We start from the raw sequence: 23194 nt of genomic DNA on the forward strand, positions 1-23194 counted from the left end.
TTTTTCCCTTACAGTATTTTCTTCTTCATCGTCCTCTTCTTCTTCATCATCTTCATCTTCTTCTTCTTCATCTTCATCATCATCTTCTTCTTCTTCATATTCTTCGTGATCTATATCGGTTGATACATCAAACATATCATTCTCATTCAACACAAGTTTAGGAATTTTGTTCCAATTGTATCTCCATTTCTTTGAGAGGATACTCGTCCCGAGTGCTTCTCTTATTGGAACAAGACATAGGATTGTTTCAATTAGATTATCTGGAAGGCTGCTGATTCTATCTGTAGTCAAACATTCGCGACTCATCTTTGGATGTTGTCCTACTAGGTAAATCTGTATAATAATAGTAACTGTAAAAAACTATAAAACAATGCAAGATAAGATCCTTTATTACACACACACACACACACAAAAACACACATAAAAACAGAGAACATTAGTTCATGAATATTATCGGTTTCATTAAGGTACAGCTCGATATGTGATAAAACCCGTAATCTAGAATCTAAGTCCAATTCAATCAAAGGTTTGGTAATGAACCAGTTCGAAACTTTTCGGTAGTCAATCTCAGGGTGATGTTGTAGGAAATATACTTAGTAATTCTGAAAATATTAGTTACTATAATAATCAATGCCAGATAAGTTACTCTATTACAAATACACAACATAAACCAGATAACAACACTTGAGAAACAAGTTTTTTTTCTTCATTTTATTGAGTTTAAACTACTACACTAGAATCATTAATCTAAAATTTAAGCCCAGTTCACTCAGAGGTTTGGTAATGAACCAGTTCGGAACTTTCGGGGTAATCAATTTTCGTACAATGGCTGTAAGAGTGTTATACATACAGTATATATGTGTATGTATCAATTATCAATGTGTACAAAATATAATATAAATAAACTCACATATGGCTTTTGTGCTGATGAATACTGCTTATGTAATACAGTAATACATCTTCATTAACAAATGAAATATCTTTTCATATGGTAGTACATCGATCAAACGGAGTACTTATAGATCACAGTCACGAAATGGATATGGAAATGCAGGGGCGATCTTAAGTGGGGACAACGGGGGCGCCCGCCCCCAGTCGATTTTGTAATTTTAGTGGAAAAATTTTGGATTTTTTGACTTTGCCCCGGGTGGATTTTTTTTTTGTCCCAAAACCTATATATTCTGCCTCCAAAACCTTCACATTTTGCTCAAAAATTACAAATTTTGCACACAAACCTTCAAATTTTGCCGTAAAACCTCAATTTTTTCCCCCAAAACCTTCACATTTTGCTCAAAAATCTACAAATTTTGCCTCAAAACCTTCAAATTTTGCACACAAACCTTTAAATTTTGCCGTAAAACCTCAATTTTTTGCCCCAAAACCTTCACATTTTGCTCAAAATCTACAAATTTTGCACCAAAACCTTCAAATTTTGCCCACAAACCTTCAAATTTGGCCTTAAAACCTCAATTTTTTTGCCCCAAAACCTCCATATTTAGACCAAAATGAAAAAAAAATTACTGATACCGCCACTGTGGAAATGGTACAACACTAAATAAAATCTCCAAAATTGAAAAAAAAAAAAAACAAAAAAAAAACAAAAATCAAAACGAGGAATTAGGTTATTGTTTACAATGAACACAAAAATCAAGAGAAATACTGTGGTAACGTGTTAAGCATTGTGAAATTGACGAGAAGAAGAAATTACCTGAGGTTGAAATCTGGAAGATGACTAAACCCTAAATTTACGGTCGAGAGGAATATACAGTATCAGCGTATACTGTAAAACCAAAACTATTTGTATTTATCTATTTTACTTTATTACGAATTAAATAAAATAATTTTACATGTTTCATCCGTGAGATTGAAAAAATTGGATGGTAGTTGCCTTGGTAGTCTTTGATACTAGCTACGGTTAAGATGTTTTACAAAGTAGATGGAACTGTTAAAATAAACAATAAAATGATAAAAGCTTAGGAGTTTTATCTCAAACACTAGCTCAATTAACTTTTAACTTATTCGTTTCGTCTAAAAGCTTTAATATCTTTTAATCAAAAGAAGCTTTTTACAGTATTAAATAACAGTTTTTAATAAAATTTAAAAGTTTCTAAAAGTTCTAAAAAACTCGGTACCAAACATGACCTATGTATATTGTCCTTACAACTTTACTATTACTATTATTATAAAAAAAAAGTAGAAGGTTTTTAAATCAACAAATTCGAATTCCATATCAATTTCATATTTGAAGTATGGATGCCAAAAACTGACTTTGTGTAATATTCAAAATGCCCATACGCTGTTGAATCGGACATATTTGTACATCCATAACCAATGAGATTAATTTAACAAGAGAACAATCACAGTGATTCTAAGATTATGTTTGCTTAATGTTATATTTGTTCTTATGTGGCAATTCTAACCCATTTTGGCCATTGTTTCAAGAACTATATGTTCATTTTGGATGTACAGCACCTTAATAAATATACACTACATCAATGAATAGTTTAACCAACATAAATGGTAAATATTAAAAACTATGAAAAAGGGCATTTGGCCCACTTCGTTGGGCCCAAAATTCTGGTAAAAAAAACACGGTTTTTCAACAACAAAAAAAATCAGAAAAGGACAATTGCTGACGTAAGCATGACGTCAGCTGAAAACATTGTAGCGACAGACATATGGGGCTCGGCTATTAAAAGTAAAAAAAAAATCAAAAAGGACAAAATTGTTGACGTCATGCTGACGTAAGCATGACGTCAGCTGAAAACACTGTAGCGACCGACATATGTAGCGACCGACATATGGGGCTCGACTGTTATAAGTATTGTAATGGTTCCTTGTCCATGCGCCAATGACATTGTAGGATCATTTACGGTAATTAGAATTGTTAAAAATTTTGTAAAAATAAAAAATAAAACTAAAACTACATATTAAATGGCATCCATGATTTGGTCGTATTTGGCCAAATCAAGTTATCAAACGATATCACCAAAAAAACAATTCTGACCCCCGAGCTTTGTCTAAAAATTTACCTATATGCTAAATGGCATCCATGATTTGGTCGTGTTTGGCCAAATCAATTTATCAAACGATATCACCAAAAAAACAATTCTGGCCCCCGAGCTTTGTCTAAAAATACAGTTTAACCGCTTGCAATATGAGGGTAAAACATAAATCTAATATTATAATAAAAAAAAAAACCTTAAAAAAGCTCCACCCAAATTTTTAAGGGTGATGAGATGTACACAACCTATTTTTTGTTATGTACACAACCATCGTGCTTTACAGTGTTGTACAGTATAACACTGTAAAACATTCTGGTTGTGTACATAACAAATTGGGGTTGTGTACATATCACTCTCCAATTTTTAATGGGTCATATCTTCCAGCTCGCCACGAGTTATCTACAACTTTTATAATTACAACTTTAGTCCCTAAACTTTAAGAAAATCTTGCATTCTTTAGTCCCAAACTTGCATTCTTTATAAAATAGAACCTACAATAACATTAAATAAAACAAAAGAATTTTTTGTTTTTAGACACCAAACTTGCATTCTTTATAAAATAGAACCTGCAATAACGATAAATAAAACATGCAATAACAATAAATAGAACAAAATAACTTGCATTCTTTAGAATTTTTTTTCTTTCTATTTATTGTTATTGCGGGAGGTTCTGATTTATAAAGAATGCAAATTTGGTGTCTAAAGTGAAGATGTAATTATAGAATCTGGAGTTGTTTAATAATAATTTCTTTCTTTTTATTATTTATTTTTCACCACGAAATTGTAAACTAAATTCAATATTTTTAGGGTTTTACCCGAATTAATTTCGTTTTATTCCGTATGCATGGTAGACATATAGATAGGATACAGTAAAACATGATACATTAAATTAACAATCTAATTGCAATTGCAAAATTACTTTAATATAAAATAACATATTCATTTATTATTATTATATGTTAATATCACATCATAATTCATTCCGCTAATTCGCACTGACACGCTTTACAATGATATTCAACTGAGTTAAACCTTGTTCGACGATATCTAAATGGTCGTTATCGTTATCGAGGATAATTGTATCTCCTGCATCATCGGTATATGTGAGAAAGAACTCCACATGTGGACCAATACGCAGTAGGTTGGTAATCGTTTCCTTCATTGTCACTGTCGTAATATCAAGTATACCATCGTTGATTGCAGCATTCAGACGGTAAACATTTTTCTGTACTGAACCTACAATTTTGATGACAATTTAATTATTATCATAAGAAAATAATCAGAAACACAAAAGAGAAAAAAAAGGAGAAAAAAATAAATGGTGCAATATATGTTTCTACTATTACTTTCATTTGCTACAATGACTATAAGAGCACTCGGAATTGTTGTGGCTTTTTTCCGCCGTTTTCAGCATTCGACGCGGGATTCTTAACGTCACCAATATGTAGGTAGTAAGTGAATACATAGAGATAACGGCAACAACAAAAAACTTAAAAATAAGCACAAACATGAAAAGGAATTCAAATCAATAGTAAAGGCAATGAAGAAGCGGTACTCGTTATGTCCAAAAAGAGGAGAGGGGGGGGGGGGGGGGGGGGGGGGCGGGGGAAGGAAGAATAAGTCCACTATCTGAATGTCGAATATTGAGTTTTGTGAAACATTGAACAAAAAGGAAAGAAAATCAAATATCTTGGAGGTTGAGTTAACTTGTGGAATAAGTATTTGACTATTTGGAATGTTTTCTTTGCTTGGAAGCCAAGTTTACTTGTAGAGCAAGAAAGTAATTAGATTTTATGTTTTACTATATTAGGACCCTAGCCTCATTATAATTGCGTGTACGAAAATAATTGAAGAAAATTTCCGATTTGCGCCCGTGGACTAAACTTTTCTCCGTATTTGGAGTTGAGATATAAGCATGTTAGATCTTTGTGTCGTGTTCATCATTTATCTTGTTTATGCTTGTTCTATTATCCGTTTGTTATTGTGTGAGTTGAATATTACTATCAACTTATTTTTTTTTTTTAACGGCGATTTTTTGGCATCAGTAGATCATTTATTTCAACGACCCTCATCATTTGCACGTGTCACACACGTTCGGGCGGAAACCCGAACCCGATCGACGGTACCCGGGAACACATCCATTCGGGCAGTGTTCCTGGATAGAGGCAGGGGCGAATTTAGAGGGAGGGCAGGGGGCGCCCGCCCCCAGTCGATTTTGAAATTTTAGTATAAAAATTTGGATTTTTTTTATTTTGCCCCAACCCAAAAGTCATTTGCCCCAAACTCTAAAGTCCATGATCCAACAAATTTTATTTTTGCTCCAAACTCAAAAGTCTTGATCCATTTAATAAAGAGTTTGGGCCAATTAAATAATTACAAGTCCACTGGTATCAAAGTCCACCTTCTTTCTTTTTCCCTCTCAAAACCATTCTAGTCCCATTTTTTTATGCTGAACGTACGATCCAAAAAAAAAAAAAAAACACCTGCTATTACAAAATTCGCTGAACCCAGAACCCTAGAAGGCTTGAACCGAAATCAGTAGCATCAAAAATCGATATTCGAAGAAGTGCTGAAGCATCAAAAATGAGTAGCATCAAAATTCTTCTACCCTCTTTTTGTAAGGTAATAAATTCTCTAATTGAATTTTGTAAATTACAACAAAGCAGTAGCATCAAAAATAAAAATTAGGGTTTAATGTTATGTTCCTAAATATGTTTCTATTTTGCATTTTTGCCTGATGTCTGCTGACCTGCTCTTAATTTGGGTTCAAATGTTCAATTGTCTTTTTTATTTGAGATTTGTTATATGTAGACAGTAGACACTTCACACTATAGTACTAGACATGTAGTTAATTGTTTTATATTGTTTTTTGTTGTTAATAGATTATTAATTGTTACCAGATTGTTGTTTCATAGTTGTTGTTAATTGTTATTATTGTTTTTGTTAACAGATTGTTGTTAACTAACAGATTGTTGTTAATTGTTTTTGTTATGTTGTTGATTGTTATTGTTATGTTATTGTTATTGTTATTTATTAATTGTTAATAGATATGGAGAATTATTATAAAAGAAAAGAACCATCTTCTTCGACTCCTATTGATGTTGTTGATATGGAGAATCTTCCATCGGATCCGGTTGATAAACCAAGAATATCGCAATATAATCCTAATCAAAGGGACGAGATAAGAAGACAATATTGGCTTAGAGGACCTTGTCAACCGAAAGGTCATCCATTTCCTGCTACAAATGGTAGACGTTTTGTCAAAGGTTGGTTCGATAAATATAATTGGATAGAGTATAGTATGAAGGCGGATAGAGCATATTTTTTGTGTTGCTACTTATTTAGAGATCATATTGGCCACCAAGGTGGTAGTGAGGCATTTGTAACGGACGGGTTCAATAATTGGAAAAAGACCGAGAGACTTAAAGAGCATGTTGGACATGTAAATAGCTTTCATAATAAAGCACTACAAAAGTGCGAATCTTCAAAGAAACTAAATGAATCTATTGCCAACGCTTTTCATAAGCAAGATGAAAAATCAAAAAAAAGAATCGAATGAGGTTGAGTGCTACGATTTCTGCTTGTAGGTATTGTTTGAAATGTGCACTACCATTCCGTGGTCATGATGAGTTGGAAACATCTATTTATAAGGAAAATTTCTTGGAATTGATGGACTTTATCTTATTTCACAATGAGGAACTCCGTAAGCTACCGAAAGCTCCGGGGAATAACAAATTGATTTCTTCTTATATTCAAAAGGATATTGTTAAGTGCTTTAAACAAGAAGTACTTGATTGTATCTTTAAAGATATTGGTGATGATGTGTTTGCGTTATTAGTTGACGATTCTAACGATGTATCTAAAAAGGAACAAATGGCTATTGTGTTACGATATGTTAATGCACAAGGACTTGTTAAAGAGAGATTTGTGGGCCTTGTTCATGTAAAGGATACATCCTCTTTGTCTCTTAAATCTTCCATTGATTCTTTTTTTTTTCCAAACATAAAGTTAGCATGCAACAATAGAGTGTTTTAACACCGTTTTGGATATGCAAATTCAAGAGTTTGATGATCGTTTTAGTGAAGCTAGTACTGAGTTGCTTTTTTGTATGTCAGCGTTGAGTCCACGTGATTCATTCTCGATGTTTAATTCGTCAAAACTAAGAAGGTTGTGTGAGTTTTATCCAAAAGATTTTAATAGTACGGATATGATTGAACTTGAGGGTGAACTTGAAATATACCATCAAAGGGTCTGAAATGATCAAAAATTTAAGGACTTGAATGGTATTGCCGACCTTGCTAGAGTGATGGTGGAAACAAGGAAAGATATATTTTATCCATTGCTTTATCGATTATTAAAGCTATCATTGGTGTTACCCGTTGCGACAGCGACAGTTGAACGATGTTTTTCGTCAATGAAAATTGTAAAGTCGAACCTACGCAATCGTATTGGAGAGGAGTTTCTCAATGCTTGTGTAATTTGTGCGGTCGAAAGAGAAGCTCTAGCCGAAGTTAAAGATGAAGATGTAATTGAGCGTTTTAATCATTTGCGTTTACGTAGAGGAAAATACTAGTTTTTGGTACATTTCGTGCCGTTTTTTGTTACATTTGGTGGGAAAAAAATTTGTAACTTTTGTTGAATTTTTTTTGCCCCCGGTGACTTGGAATCCTGGTTCCGGCACTGGATAGAGGTCCGTGAACGAATCCGGTAAAACCTCCCTATAGGGTCAATATATACCACCATTATTGGTGTTCAATTGTTTTAAAAAAAATCATGTCATCCCCAAGAATCGAACCCATGATCTCTCTCTATCCCATAACATAAAGTACATGGGGGTTACTATCAACTTAATTAGATTGATCAACTAGTTAAGTTTATTAGTTGGTGAAACTGTTCCACAATGCCGCAAGCGTATAAATCCCAGCACCAAACTCAATTTTAAACCATAACCTCTGTAGTACTATTATGATTAAACTGAATTTAATCAACTCAGTTGAACAAAAGTTCAACATATTTTCCGCATAAACGAAGCTTTTAGAGGAGAAAACAACCTTATTCGATCGGAAAATGGGAGGCGATTGTGGTAAGCCTTAGAGTGGACGTGTGGATATTTAATTTGGCGAAATCGTAATCTCAAAGTTTTTTCAGAGAAGTCTTGGAACGGTGCCACGGCTTTAATGGAAATCCAACTAAAATCATTCGAGTGGATCTCATCTCGCATCAAGAATTTGAAGATTGATTGGACTCAATGGCTATCTAACCCGTGTGTATATGCATCTTAGTCTCGTGGGTATCTTGTTTTTTCTTGCCTGTTTCGTGTTCTATAGTTTGTGTATTCGTAGTGTGCTCGGTTGTTAGCTCTACAACCTGCTTGTCGTTTGGTGCGGCCTAGTATCCTCATAACGGCCTTGTTCGTGTTTTGTTCCTTTAGAGGTTGAGCTTAATGCTTGACTTTGCTCGTGTCTGTATTCAGAATTGATTCATATTTATAAAAAATTTCACTGGCTTTTCGAAATATATATATATATATATATATATATATATATATATATATATATATATATATATATATATATATATATATATATATATATATATATAGTGGTAGGATCAAGAGGGAAGTAACCATTCGGGGGGAAGCGGGGGGAAGCAAATTTTTTTTTTTTTTTTTCGTTTTTTGAAAAAACTTTGTTCACGAACATTATAGATGAGATGAAAATATGAACATTTAGTAGAGACACTTTGTGATAAATATTTTTATTTTGGCGGAAAAACGCTCGAAGAAGTAATATATAACAATTATCGTGTTTTTCGAGCGTATTTTGAGATTTTAGCTATTGGGTTTTAGATATTAGGGTTTAGATTTTAGGGTTTATAGGGTTTAGATATTAGGGTTTAGAAATTTAGGGTTTAGGGTTTAGATTTAGGATTTAGATTGAGTTTTTAACACGAACGGTTTAGAGTTTAGAGTTTAGGGTTTGGTGTTTTGGGTTATGGAATAAACCCAAAACACCAAACCCTAAACCCTAAACTCTAAATCGGGCTAAATTTTACTTCACAAAACATGAAAAAAAAACGTTCATATTCTTCACGGACAATATTATCTTGAATGTTATTTTTGTCGATCGTTTTCCCGTCTAAATAATAACATTCATCGCGAAGTGTCTCTTCTAAATGTTCATATTTTTGTGTGATCTTGATGCCGGAAAAAAAAATTTAAAAAAAACGAAAAAAAAAAAAATTTGCTTCTCCCGCTTCCCCCCGATTGGTTACTTCCCCATTGATCCTGGCCCTATATATATATATATATATATATATATATATTCCGCAATACAATTTCTTATACTTAAAATCAAATACAGTTCCTAGTGAATCTTTACTTATACCACATTACACTTGTTAAACCACACGAAACTCACGGTAATACAAATACAACGAGACCATACAAGTACCACTAGATCTACGATTCAAGTTTATTCTTAGTCATATAGTTATTGTTGTTGTTTAAGAAGCCATGACTTGAATCTTCATGCCAGAATCACAATGGCCAGGAATAGTACAAATGAAGTTGTTAAGACCCTTTACAAGTTTAATTCGGTCAGCTCCAGTTGAATACACCTTTGCATTGCTTGGGCTAGCACTGCACCCATCGTACCCTGCTTTGTTCACTGCTACCACGTTGTGTGCTCCTTTTGGGTAGTTGAACACTAATCACATACACATAACAGAACTATATATTAGTAACTGCATTTGAAACACAAACCTAATATATTATTATAGTCAAGTTTGCTAATGTGATGAGGTTTTGTTGATCTGATAGGCAGAGTTGATATTTGGCCAACATAATCATATTATTATTATTATTATTACCATATACACTAACAGACAAAAATGTATGAATAAATGTGTGAATAGTACTATTCATACATTTTGTCTATTAGTATAGATGGTAAATAAATAAATTTATCCGCACGATTTAATCACTTGTACATCGCGACAAAAGTTATGAATAGTACTATTCGCACGCTTCAATCCCTTATACATCTTTTCGCACGCTTTAATCACTTGTACATCGCGCAGCAATAGTTGTACACCAGTCACAATACAAAATGTATGAATAGTAGACAAAATGTATGAATAGAAAAAATGTATGAATAATACATCTTTTCGCACGCTTTAATCACTTGTACATCGCGTAGCAATAGTTGTACACCGGTCACTATACAAAATGTATGAATAGACAAAATGTATGAATAGTACTATTCATACATTTTGTCTATTAGTATATATTCATATTCATACATTTTGTCTATTAGTATATATTTGTCCGTGAACAGTACTATCCACGTGAATAGTACTATTCACGTGAACAGTACTATTCATACATTTTGTCTATTAGTATATATTCATACATTTTGTCTATTAGTATATATTCATACATTTTGTCTATTAGTATATATTTGTCCGTGAACAGTACTATCTAGACAAAATGTTTGAATAGTAGTATTCATACATTTTGTATATTCATACATTTGTCCGTGAACAGTACTATCCACGTGAACAGTACTGTTCATGAATAGTAGACAATGCATTAATAGACAAAATGTTTTAATAGTACTATTCATACATTTGTATATTCATATATACTAATAGACAAAATGTATGAATAGTAGACAAAATGCATGAAAAGACAAAATGTTTGAATAGTACTATTCATACATTTTGTCTATTCATACATTTGTCCGTGAACAGTACTGTTCACGTGAATCGTACTGTTATTCATACATACTAATAGACAAAATGTATGAATAGTAGACAAAATGCATGAAAAGACAAAATGTTTGAATAGTACTATTCATACATTTTGTCTATTCATGCATTTGTCCGTGAACAGTACTGTTCACGTGAATCGTACTGTTCACGTGAACAGTACGATTCACGGACAAATGCATGAATAGACAAAATGTATGAATAGTACTATTCATACATTTTGTCTTTTCATGCATTTTGTCTACTATTCATACATTTTGTCTATTAGTATGTATGAATATACAAATGTATGAATAGTACTATTAAAACATTTTGTCTATTAATGCATTTTGTCTACTATTCATACATTTTGTCTATTAGTATAACAGTACGATTCACGTGAACAGTACTGTTCACGGACAAATGCATGAATAGACAAAATGTATGAATAGTACTATTCAAACATTTTGTCTTTTCATGCATTTTGTCTACTATTCATACATTTTGTCTATTAGTATGTATGAATATACAAATGTATGAATAGTACTATTAAAACATTTTGTCTATTAATGCATTTTGTCTACTATTCATACATTTTGTCTATTAGTATGTATGGTAAATCTATCTGCACGATTTAATCACTCGTACATCGCGACAAAAGTTATGAATAGTACTATTCGCACGCTTCAATCCCTTGTACATCTTTTCGCACGCTTTAATCACTTGTACATCGCGCAGCAATAGTTGTACACCGGTCACTATCCACGTGAACAGTACTATCCAAGTGAACAGTACTATCCACGGACAAATAAATAGAAATATAGAAATGCTGGGTGAGAATTTACAAATGACGAGTAATGGAAAATGTAGCAATTTTTTTTTTTTTTTTTTTTTTTTGTAACAGTTTTTTTTTCCATTTTTTTCTTTTTTGGTTTCCTTTATATTTTTCTTCACCCGCAGCAAATATCTACTAGACAAAAATATGAATAGTACCGATGGTTTCTTTATAATTAGCAGCAGCAAATATCTAATAGGCAAAAAATATGAATAGTACCGATTGTTTCCTTTATATTTTTCTCTAACCGTTGTAACAATTTTTTTTTATTTTTTATTTTTTGGTTTCCTTTATATTTTTCTCCACCGGCAGAGATGCACCTATATTATTAATTTAAAATAACATTTAAATCTTTGACGGGTTATACCTTTTAGTTCGACTCGAGTTGCGCTTCAACGACATCATCGTTAAACTAAACGCAATAAAATACATTGAAAACCGAACCCCGGCGCGGAGTGAGGGTAAACAACTAGTTTTTACCAATTACCACTAATATGCCCCTTTATTGACCGGGGACCCATAATCATTTTTTATGTACTTTTTCTTTTGTAATTTTTGACTCGTAAAGCATGCACGATAAAAGAAGTTTGTAAAAGTCAAAAGAGCTAGTGTAGTAGTGTTATTTTATTTAATTATCTATTTTTACCTATAAATTTACCAGATCACTCACTATCATCATTAGGGGCAAACATGGGAACAATTTATCACATAACACTTTCCTAATTTATTTTTAATAGAAACCTTGAATTTTTTTACCAACTCCAGTTTGTTTCTTTTGATTCTATTTTTTTCTCCATTTTGTCTATCAAATAGTAGCAAACGTTGTCCCGGCGCAACGGGATGGTACCTACCTCACTATTTCTAACCGAAAATCTTAAATGATATTAAACACATATTTTTAATAACTTTTTCTATGTTATAATATGAGTACAAAAAGTCATATGGATGATAAATTTTAGTCAACTTTGTATAGCTTGTATAGTAATATTTTACACTATAAATAAGGCCTCTATGTTATCCTTCAAAAAACACACTTTGATATATATTTCATATATATAAACTCTCTCTTTTTTCTTACTTATATGTATAAGTCTCTACTTAGTAAATAATCAAAGGTAGTTATAAACTACTAAATTACAACACGTTATCAGCACGATGATGTGATGACCCGGAAATTTCGACTAAATTTAAACTTAATCTTAAATGATTAATGATTTCGATATGATAAGCAAAGCCTATGAAGTTGAATCTCAAAATTTTGAACTATTCAATTACCCTTCGGTTGTTCTCAACGATTCGCGAACCATTATATGTAAATAGATACATATATATACTATAACTTGAAAACGTAACAAAGTTTTAATTGCATGATACCATACATTAAACTTATTGGTTTATATATCTATTTGAATATATATGATTTCAAGTTATTTAGTAAACGATAGTAACATTCGTTTATTGATTCGATTGATATTTAGATAAGTTAACTAAAGCGTTTAAGATGAACCAGTAAAACACTAATTTGCTACAGTGTTTTCAAATTGCCACATTACTCAAAATGTAACAGTGTTTTCGAAAATCACTATTTGCTACAGTGAAATTGACTTAACAAATAGCGAGACGATGATTTATAGAAGTAAATGACCAAAACACTTAAATGTATAAGTTATAATTTGAGTGATATAATTTAGGGATAATTTAAGTTTATATTGTGACAAAGGTACGAGTCACAAAACGAAAAGTACTAGTTTTCTAAGCGTACGAAAATGCGTTCGAGAAACCGGAACCGGGACATAAGTCGAGTGATGACGTACGACTTATCGGAACGAAAATTTCAAATTAACTATGCACGTGAATTTAATATAATATATAATTAATTATATAAATTATATATATTATATTAATATTTAATTATGTCGACGAACTACAAAACAAATCAAATTTGAGCTGTCATTTAAGCTCATGCGATCGCATGAGCATACCAAAGAAACTCCATGCGATCGCATGGAGGCTGGATCCAGAAAACATCTATAAATTCAGTCGAATTCGTTCCATTTTTTTTCACATATATTACTCCGTATAATATTTATTATTATTATTATTATTATCATTATTATTATTATTATTATTATTATTATTATTAGTGTTATTATTTTTGCGATACAAAAATAATAATGTACATAAAATATTACGACGGAGTGTTGTCCAAGTAATTTTCAAAACGAGTTTTCAAGCGAGCTAGAGCTAGGGAAAATATGGGTTATTACCAAGGAGGTTATGGGTAATGTTTGGGGGTATTTTTGTGAAGCAAACCTTGTGTTTATCATCTCCGATGCGTCTACGTGCTTTCCTACAATATTGTATATCAATATTAAAGTGTGAGTTTCATATGATCCCTTTTACTCAATATATTTTTGGGCTGAGAATACATGCGACTGTTTATAAATACTGAAAATACTAGATTTATATGCGTGAGTTTCATTGCTCCCTTTTTAATTGCTTTTGCAATATATATTTTTGGGCTGAGAATACATGTAATTTATTTTAAACGCAGTGGATACAAGTACATACTTAATTCTACACTGAGTTTGAACCGAAAATCCCTTAGCTTTGGTAACTAGTAGCTGCCAGTACATAGGATATGGACTGGTGGGCGCGAATAACAGTATATGGATCCATAGGGCTTGACATCCCCGTCCGAGCTAGAGCACTAGCCTTTTAACGGACGTGTGTTATTTGAGTTTAGGACACGTTGGTTTGCGTGTATTAAAACGAATGGGGTATTTATCATTATAACGTTAAAGCTTAGTTACCAGGGTGCTCTGTTATGTAGAATCTATTGATAAACGTTTCTGGATGAAACAACTGAAATCTTGTGATCCACTTTTATATACAGATTATGCGAAACACTAAAACTATGAACTCACCAACCTTTGTGTTGACACTTGTTAGCATATTTATTCTCAGGTTCCCTAGAAGTCTTCCGCTATTTGCTTACATGTTATACAAGCTATGTGCATGGAGTCTTGCATGCTTTATTCAAGAAAACGTTGCATTCACAAAATCATCACCATGTATCTTATTTTGACTGCATTGTCAACGGAATTACTATTGTAAACTATTATTTACGGTGATTGTCTATATATAGAAATCATCAGATGTCGAGAACCTTTGATTTAAATATTCATTGATGGTGTGCCTTTTCAAAAGAATGCAATGTTTACAAAACGTATCATATAGAGGTCAAATACCTCGCAATGAAATCAATGAATGACGTATTCGGCCAAATGAATTTGGAGCGATCGTCACAGATGAGCTTAGTGTAATCAAATGATATCTCAAACGATCACGAGTCACTAATCAAGGTATGAAATTATTAATAATTTTCAGACTTGAATATATCAAATTTTGGACTACTAACATTTTGAACTACTAATTTTTATTAAGTTCTTAGTGCATTTGTATTGTTCTTATTATATGGTTGGCTCTGCCACCTAAATTATATATGGTCGACACTGTCGCCTAACTATCATTTATGTTTTCTAACTATTATTAACTTCACTAACATTTATATTTATGTTATTTAAGTTATATATGGTCGGTTATACCACCTGAATTATATTTTCTGTAATCTAACTCTTATTAACTTCACTAACATTTATATTTATGTTATTTAAGTTATATATGGTCGGTTATACCGCCTGAATTATATTTTCTGTAATCTAACTCTTATTAACTTCACTAACATTTATATTTATGTTATTTAAGTTATATATGGTCGGTTATACCGCCTGAATTATATTTTCTGTAATCTAACTCTTATTAACTTCACTAACATTTATATTTATGTTAATAAGACCTCATGATTGTACGCAACACGTCATTTGACAACACGGTACTTTATGTACGCAATACGTCATTTGACAACACGGTACCATGGGTCGAGATTAATTCCGATCAATACGAATACGATGAGGTCTTTATATGTTATCTAACATTTATGATTACTTATGCAATTAATCATTATTTATTTCATGCATACTAATATTTATTCTTAAATTTATAATCTTAAAAGTTAAAATAAGAAAAATTAGTTTGTACTTTTATTAAAAGTAAATCTTAAAAGTTAAAATACAAAAAGTAGTTTGTACTTTTATTAAAAGTAAATCTTAAAAGTTAAAATACAAAAAGTAGTTTGTATTTTTATTAAAAGTAAATCTTAAAAGTTAAAATAAGAAAAAGTAGTTTGTACTTTTATTAAAAGTAAATCTTAAAAGTTAAAATACAAAAAATAGTTTGTATTTTTATTAAAAGTAAATTTTAAAAGTTAAAATAAGAAAAAGTAGTTTGTACTTTTATTAAAAGTAAATCTTAAAAGTTAAAATACAAAAAGTAGTTTGTATTTTTATTAAAAGTAAATCTTAAAAGTTAAAATAAGAAAAAGTAGTTTGTATTTTTATTAAAAGTAAATCTTAAAAGTTAAAATCAGAAAAAAGTATTTTGTATTTTTATTAAAAGTAAATCTTAAAAGTTAAAATAAGAAGAAAAAAAAAGGAATGGTAACATGGAGTAGCTTTTTGTCAAAAATGAAGTATTGAAAATGAAGTGGTCTCCTTCTATAATTAAAAAAAAATATACTTCTATCAAATGAATTTTTTTTGTGGCCGACAATTCCAAACACGAGTCAGTGTTTAGTTTATCAAGAATATCTCTTGCTTTGGTGAAAGATCACGATCACGATATCGGGTGTTGTGAAAGAATTAAAAAATTGGTCAAGTGGCCTTTTAAAAACTAGAAAGTTTTTTTTTTTAAACAAAAAGTTTTTTTATATATTTATAATTTACGGGTAACGTATAAAAAAAAAGGAAGTTTTTTTTTTTAAACAAAGAAAGTGTTTAAATGAGTTTTACAGAAAGGGGGAAAGCAAAGTAAAAAAAAAAAAAAAAAAAAAAACTTTTTTTCAAACTTGTCAAATGTTTTGTTAAAAACGTGACCGTTGAAAAAAGGAGGTTGAATAATAAAACTTAAAAAAAAAACAAATTATTTTTTTTAAGAGTGTGCATCAAAATGGCCCGTTTAATAATGGGGAGTTAAAAGGATAGTCAAATTGTTTCAACGAACAAGGGTTCAAATGGATGTTTCTTTAAAAAAAAAAAAAATTCCGCGAGTACGGGTGATGGATCCAATGAATCCGCATCCACGACCCGCGGGTGCTATCCCTAATTGTGACAAGTACAAATCAACTAAAAGTCTAAAAGATAAATGCTCTTATAGGGACCAAATGTTCACAATAATTGCCTAAGCTAGATATGAAACAAATAGTTCATCAAGAGAAAAAAAATGCATCTAAAGCTTCTACTGAAAATTAATGTGCAAGGTACAACATATAACTATATGGTCAAATTCATTTGAGTCTTCGAAGTCACAAGTATATGATGTATATATATTACTCAATTAACAAAATAGTAAATCGAAATTAATTCATATGAATAGTAAAACGAAATTAATTAATTTACTATTCACATAAAAAGCGCATATGATGAAGAGCGCGGCGCATATGATAAAAAGCGAATATGATGAAAAGCGCAGCGCATATGATGAAAAGCGCATATGATTAAAAGCGCATATGGTGAAAAACAAAGCGCATATGATTAAAAGCGCATATGGTGAAAAACACAGCGCATATGATTAAAAGCGTATATGGTGAAAAGGATATATAATGAAAAAGCACATATGGTGATTTATGAAGAAAAAAAAACACACATATGGTGATTAATGGAAAGCACATATAGTGATTAATGAAAAGTATATTGTGAAAAAGAATCACAAATGTTTCTTGAAAAAATTCAAGGTAAGATATAAGAACCAATTCATCCATCATGTGAACCATTTTGATATTTCATGGTTCTAATAGACGCATCTAGCGGATGGTCTCATATTTGTATGTTATCAAGCCGTAATATGGCATTTGCAAAGTTTCTTGCACAAATTCTTAAATTAAGAACACATTATTCTGATTACACCATTAAAAGGATGAGACTTGATAATGCTGGTGAGTTAACATCTCAAGCATTTAATGATCATTATATATCTACAGGGATTGTTGTTGAACATCCAGTTGCTCATGTGCATACACAAAATTGGTTTAGCTGAATCAATAGATAAACGCTTGCAGCTAATAACTAGACAATTGATAATGAGTACAAAACTCTCAATATTTATATGTGGACATGTAAATTTACATGCTGCGACATTAATTCGCATTATACCATGTGGAAGTCATAAATATTTTCACTTACTACTTGATTTTGGCCAAGAGCCAAATATTTTCTACCTTAGAGCATTAGTTGTGCAGTGTATGTTCCAATTATATCACCACAGCACAATAAAATGGTTTTTCAAAGAAAGATGGTAATATATTTTGGATATAAAACATCTTCAATCATAAGATATACTGAACCCATGATGGGTGATGTTTTTACAGCACGTTTTGCTGATTGTCATTTTAATAAAACATTGTTCCCTAGATTAGGGGGTGAAGTAAAAAAATAAATAAATAAAATGATGCTTCATGATGTGAACATCAATTAAGGTATATTGAACTCGCACAAAAGAATGTGAAACGAAAGTTCAAAAATAATGCATATGCAAGAACTTGCAAATTAATTACTTTATGCATTTACAGATATAAAAAAAAAAAGTGACTAAATCATATATACCAGCGATAAATGCTCCAACTCGAACTGAAATTCCAAAAGCTGGCAATAATGTCATTGTTGAGTCTTTGCTACGCATCAAACGTGGAAGATCAATTGGTTCCGAAGATAAAAATCCTCGAAAAAGAAAATCAGCTGATAATGAGGTAAAAGAAAGTGTTCAAGAAGAACCACAAATCAATATTCCTTCTGCAGAGGATATTGATAAATGTAAATACATAAATTGCGATAAATTATGCAATATTATGGAACCGAAATGAAATGAAAAATCTTGATGAAATATTTTCATATAATATTACAATGACATCATGAATAAAGATGATGATCTAGAACCAAAATTTGTCATTGAATATCAAAATAGACATGATTGAGCTCAATGGAAAGGAGAAATACGAGCTGAATTAGAATCGCTCAATAAAAGAAAAGTTTTCGGATTAATCGTTATCACTTTTAAAGATGTGAAACGTATGGGATACAAATGAATTTTTATCCGAAAAAGAAATGTGCAAATGAAGTTACAAGGCAAAACTAGACTTGTAACTCAAAATTTCCCACAAAGACCGAAAATGAATTATGAGGAATACATATCCTCCTGTAATGGATACAATTACTTATTAGATACTTAATCAACCTGGTAGTTACTTAAATGCATCTCATGGATGTTGTAACTACTTATCTGTATGGATCACTTGATAGTGATATACATGAATATACCTGAAGGGTTTAAGGTATCATAAGCATCTAATGCAAAATCCAAGGGAATGTATTCTATTAAATCACAAAGATTTTTATATGGGTCTATACAATTGGGACGTATGTGGTATAACTGATTAAGTGATTACTTGATAAGAAAAGTGTATACATATAAACTTATTTGCACATGTGTTTTTATTATGAAAAACAATGATCGGATATATATCGTAGTTATTTATGTCAATGTTCTTAACATCATATGAACAAATAAAGAGATCTATGAAATCATTCAACTTCTAAAGAATTATTTTGAAATGAAAGATCTTGAAAAAACCAAGTATTACCTTGGAGTGCAAATTGAACATATGCCTAATGGTTAACTTGTACATTAAACAACTTATACCGAAAAATTTTAAAACATTTTTAAAAAAAAAACAAACTCATTGTTGTTAGATCACTCAATATTGACACTGATCTATTTCATCCCCGCAAAGATCATGAAAATCTTAATAGATCGGAAGTTCCATATTTTAGTGCAATTGAGGTTCTTATGTATCTTATAAATTATACAAGACCTGACATTTCTCTTGCAGTTAATTTGTTGGCAAGATTCAGCTCAACTTTTACAAAAAAAAAAAAAAAAAAAGGACATTGAAATGGGATCAAGCAGATATTTTGATACCCTTGAGAAACTGCTGATTTAAAATTATTTTATTCTAACGCTTAAAAACAAGATTTGGTTAATTATGTATATGCAGGTCATTCAATAAATCCTCATAAAGATAAATCTCAAACTCAGTATGTATTCCTAAATGGAGAATGCTATAAAAGACCAACAACTATCTTCACCAACAACTGTATATGAAGATAATGCAGCTTGCATAATACAAATGAAAGAAGAGTATCAAAAGTGACAGAACAAAATATAAATGCTGACGAGGCGCCAAAGCCATAGACGGTCTAAACGGTCATAAGTTTGATGGAAACGAATGGTATGTTGGTAAGGCTCAGAAAAGACTAAAAGGGAATAGGAATTGAAATAAGGGTTTAAGCAAACCATGAAGGAGACTGTAGACAAGTCACAAGGGCTAAACTTGTACATAAAAGATTTAGATGATAAAGTTTCAGATGAAAACCTCATATTCTTCTCATATAAGACAACCAGATTAAAATGAGATACGTTCAATTAACAACTCTGCTGATCTTTATACCAAAGCACTGTCAACCGCTGTTTTCAGAACACACGTTCACAATATTGGCATGGAGCAAGTTCAAAATATGTGACGACTCAGCGATGTCTACTTGAGGGGGAGTCAACTCTACACTGCACTCTTTTTCTCTTGACTAAAGTTTTTATCCCACTGGGTTTTTCTTTAGCAAGGTTTTTAATGAGACAGTACTAGTTGCACTCTAATAAAATTGGTCATCCAAGGGGGAGTGTTATAATATGAGTACAAAAAGTCATATGGATGATAAATTTTAGTCAACTTTGTATAGCTTGTATAGTAATATTTTACACTATAAATAAGGCCTCTATGTTAGCCTTCAAAAAACACACTTTGATATATATTTCATATATATAAACTCTCTCTTTTTTCTTACTTATATGTATAAGTCTCTACTTAGTAAATAATCAAAGGTAGTTATAAACTACTAAATTACAACATTCTACATTTTTATTTTTTTAATTTAGTATTCAAACTAAGTACAACAAGTTGAAATTAAATACAGGCTCATTTAATAAATTCAACATAAATTATTCAAACTCATACATAAATTATATGTAAGCCATAGTCAACTAAATTCATACACACACAAATTTAATAATTAAGCAAGTTCTCGCTAATCATATACGTCTCATTTCTCTCCCTATGATACCAGATATAGTTTGACTTATAAAAATTGGTCACCTAATATAATTCATTCATAGTATCTTTGCTCCCCTTTAAAAATGCTATTTTTATTCAAAAATTAACTAAGCTCCCCATCGAATTAAGCATTTAAGTTTAATCACTTTATTGCTCCCTCAAACTAAGCTAGTATTCGTTTTGAACCTTGATTAATCGTATCAAGTGTTTTCATTCCGGTTTAGATTTTTCTAACTAAAATTGGAATGATACAATTGATACAAATAATCTACGTTCAACATAAATTCTAGCTTAGTTTGAGGTGGAGCAATAAAGTGAAATAAACTTAAAATGCTTAATTCAAGGAGTTATTTACTTAAGTTTTGATTAAAAATAGCATATTTGAAAGGGAAGCAAAGATGCAACAAATTATTTGAGGGGACAATTAAAATTTAACTGGTATAATATTTTGAGAAGGAGAGAAGACTTATTTGATTAAGGAGAACGTGCTTAATTGTTAAATTAAGTTTCTTGTAACCTTAAGTTGCTCTATCACTAACCACGGGGGTGGTGGTAAGGTGGTTAGGGCCTACCCTTTTAAAGTGGTGGTCATGGGTTCGAGTCCATGGAGCTGAAAAATTAATCCCCTCGTGACTACAAAGGTTCATCCACGATGGTTCATCCACGATTACTTCGAGATGCCCGCAAAGGGAGATGTCGCCATGGGATTATTCGACTAGCAAAGCGGGTCGAAAACCTAGGTACATGTACAAGTGTTAATGTTATATGGCCCCACAAAAAAAAACCCACATGGTTCGCGCTACAATATGTTATCCTAAGAAACAATCCATGGCGAGCATGGTGAGGACAAGGGCAAGACAAAGCGAGGGCGAGCCTTGATGGGAATGGTCTTAGAATAAGAACCAAATTTGTTTAAAACTACGATTTAGGAGGTTGTAAGCATTTACCAAGAACGTCACCAGCCTTGAAATTCTTGCCTGTTGGCCAACCAGAGAGGTTAAACATCCAACCATTTTTATCCCCAACGACAAAAGTGGCAGCCTGAGATACCTCACACTGAAACGCGACAACAAGCAGGCAGAGAACTGCCGTTGCCGCCACCACACTGCCTCTTCCCTCAGCCATATATGGTATTCTAGTATAGTCAAAGAAGTTATGGGAGTGTTTGGTGCGAGTTAATTTGTTGTCTTTTGTGTGTGTGGGATCTGTTTATAGCAAAAGTATGCACTCCTTACATTTATTATTTCAAAGTACTTTTAGGGTGTGTTTGGCCGCGACTGTTTAGCTTTCTGGAGTTTGAGCTTATTTTTTTCATAAGCTTAAGCTAGTAGCATCGTTTGGATGACATAAGTTTTCGAGCTTATGAAAAAAAATAAGCTCTAGAAAAAGAAAGAAAAAAAATTGCGTTTGAATGACATAAGTTTTCGAGCTTATGAAAAAAATAAGCTCTAGGAAAAGAAAAAAAAAATTGGAGTAGCTTTTAAAAATAAGCTACTAAGCTTTCTAGCTTATGATGTTTAAAATCACACTTTTGTCCCTTATATAATTATCTATCATATATTTTATTATCTATTTTAGTCAATTTACAACAATAAGCTCAAGCTCCAGCTACTTTTCACCAAACAGTTATTAAAAAATAAGCTCCAGCTTCCAGCTTGAAAAATAAGCTCCAGCTACCAGCTCCGTCCATAAGCTCCAGCTCCAGCTAGTAACACCAAACACACCCTTAATTTTAAAAAAAAAAAAAAAAAAAAAAAAAACAATACTTGTGCAAATAATAGGTTACTTCTCATGTACAACATTCAAATTGCATGATGAATTAGGTTATATCAACATTTTCATATGAATATACGTACAATCTGTTAAGATATAATATACCATAAACGATTCAACTGAATTAATGCTGTATAAAATTGAATTAACATATACTTATTATCTAGCCACTTACCAGTTACCAAATTAATTTTTTATTTGTTGAGTTTTTTGTTTTCGAATATATAAAATGTACAATATATTTACTATTTATTATGATAATTAGAATTAATATGATCGTTGGGAGTTATTGTGAGGTCTCTTGTGTGTTCTATTACTTTACTTTATATATTATAATAAAATCATGTTTGGCGTGTGTATATTTGTGAATTATTACTTCGCCTCTATAGCTTAATAATCATTATTATCAAGCACATGCGCCTCGTCATAACTTAAATTGACCAATCAAAATAAATACTGTTAATAGTTAATGCCTTAATGGGTGGTTTTATGACATCTAGGATCGTAAGATGGAAATAGCAAGATTTGGGATTGAAAGGCTCGGACGTCTTGCGT

The 23194-nt window shown here is 31.5% G+C and overlaps 2 protein-coding genes across 2 annotated transcripts; one reads left to right on the top strand and one right to left on the bottom strand.

Annotated features, from left to right (window-relative positions):
• The first annotated feature begins 6878 nt into the window (after positions 1–6878).
• LOC139849682 (uncharacterized) lies at positions 6879–7578 on the top strand. Its single transcript, XM_071839316.1, has 3 exons — positions 6879–6947; positions 7018–7254; positions 7366–7578. Exons 1-3 carry the CDS (start codon positions 6879–6881, stop codon positions 7576–7578), a joined length of 519 nt encoding a protein of 172 aa, XP_071695417.1.
• A 1931-nt stretch (positions 7579–9509) lies between these two features.
• On the bottom strand, positions 9510–21991 carry LOC139885760 (basic blue protein-like). The gene is made up of 2 exons (XM_071869518.1): positions 21814–21991; positions 9510–9712 (listed from the first exon to the last, which is right to left on the bottom strand). Exons 1-2 carry the CDS (start codon positions 21989–21991, stop codon positions 9510–9512), a joined length of 381 nt encoding a protein of 126 aa, XP_071725619.1.
• Between the last annotated feature and the right edge of the window lie 1203 nt (positions 21992–23194).

This window comes from Rutidosis leptorrhynchoides, chromosome 1 (assembly GCF_046630445.1).
Source record: "Rutidosis leptorrhynchoides isolate AG116_Rl617_1_P2 chromosome 1, CSIRO_AGI_Rlap_v1, whole genome shotgun sequence".
NCBI classification, from domain to species: domain Eukaryota; kingdom Viridiplantae; phylum Streptophyta; class Magnoliopsida; order Asterales; family Asteraceae; genus Rutidosis; species Rutidosis leptorrhynchoides.

Coding starts and splice junctions, on each gene's coding strand:
- LOC139885760 (XM_071869518.1), bottom strand. CDS start 21,991: ATGGCTGAGGGAAGAGGCAGTGTGGTGGCGGCAACGGCAGTTCTCTGC. Junction 9,713..21,813: donor CAAGGCTGGTGACGTTCTTG/GTAAATGCTTAC, acceptor GTATGTGATTAG/TGTTCAACTACCCAAAAGGA.
- LOC139849682 (XM_071839316.1), top strand. CDS start 6,879: ATGGCTATTGTGTTACGATATGTTAATGCACAAGGACTTGTTAAAGAG. Junction 6,948..7,017: donor GATTTGTGGGCCTTGTTCAT/GTAAAGGATACA, acceptor ACATAAAGTTAG/CATGCAACAATAGAGTGTTT. Junction 7,255..7,365: donor TTGAAATATACCATCAAAGG/GTCTGAAATGAT, acceptor CGATTATTAAAG/CTATCATTGGTGTTACCCGT.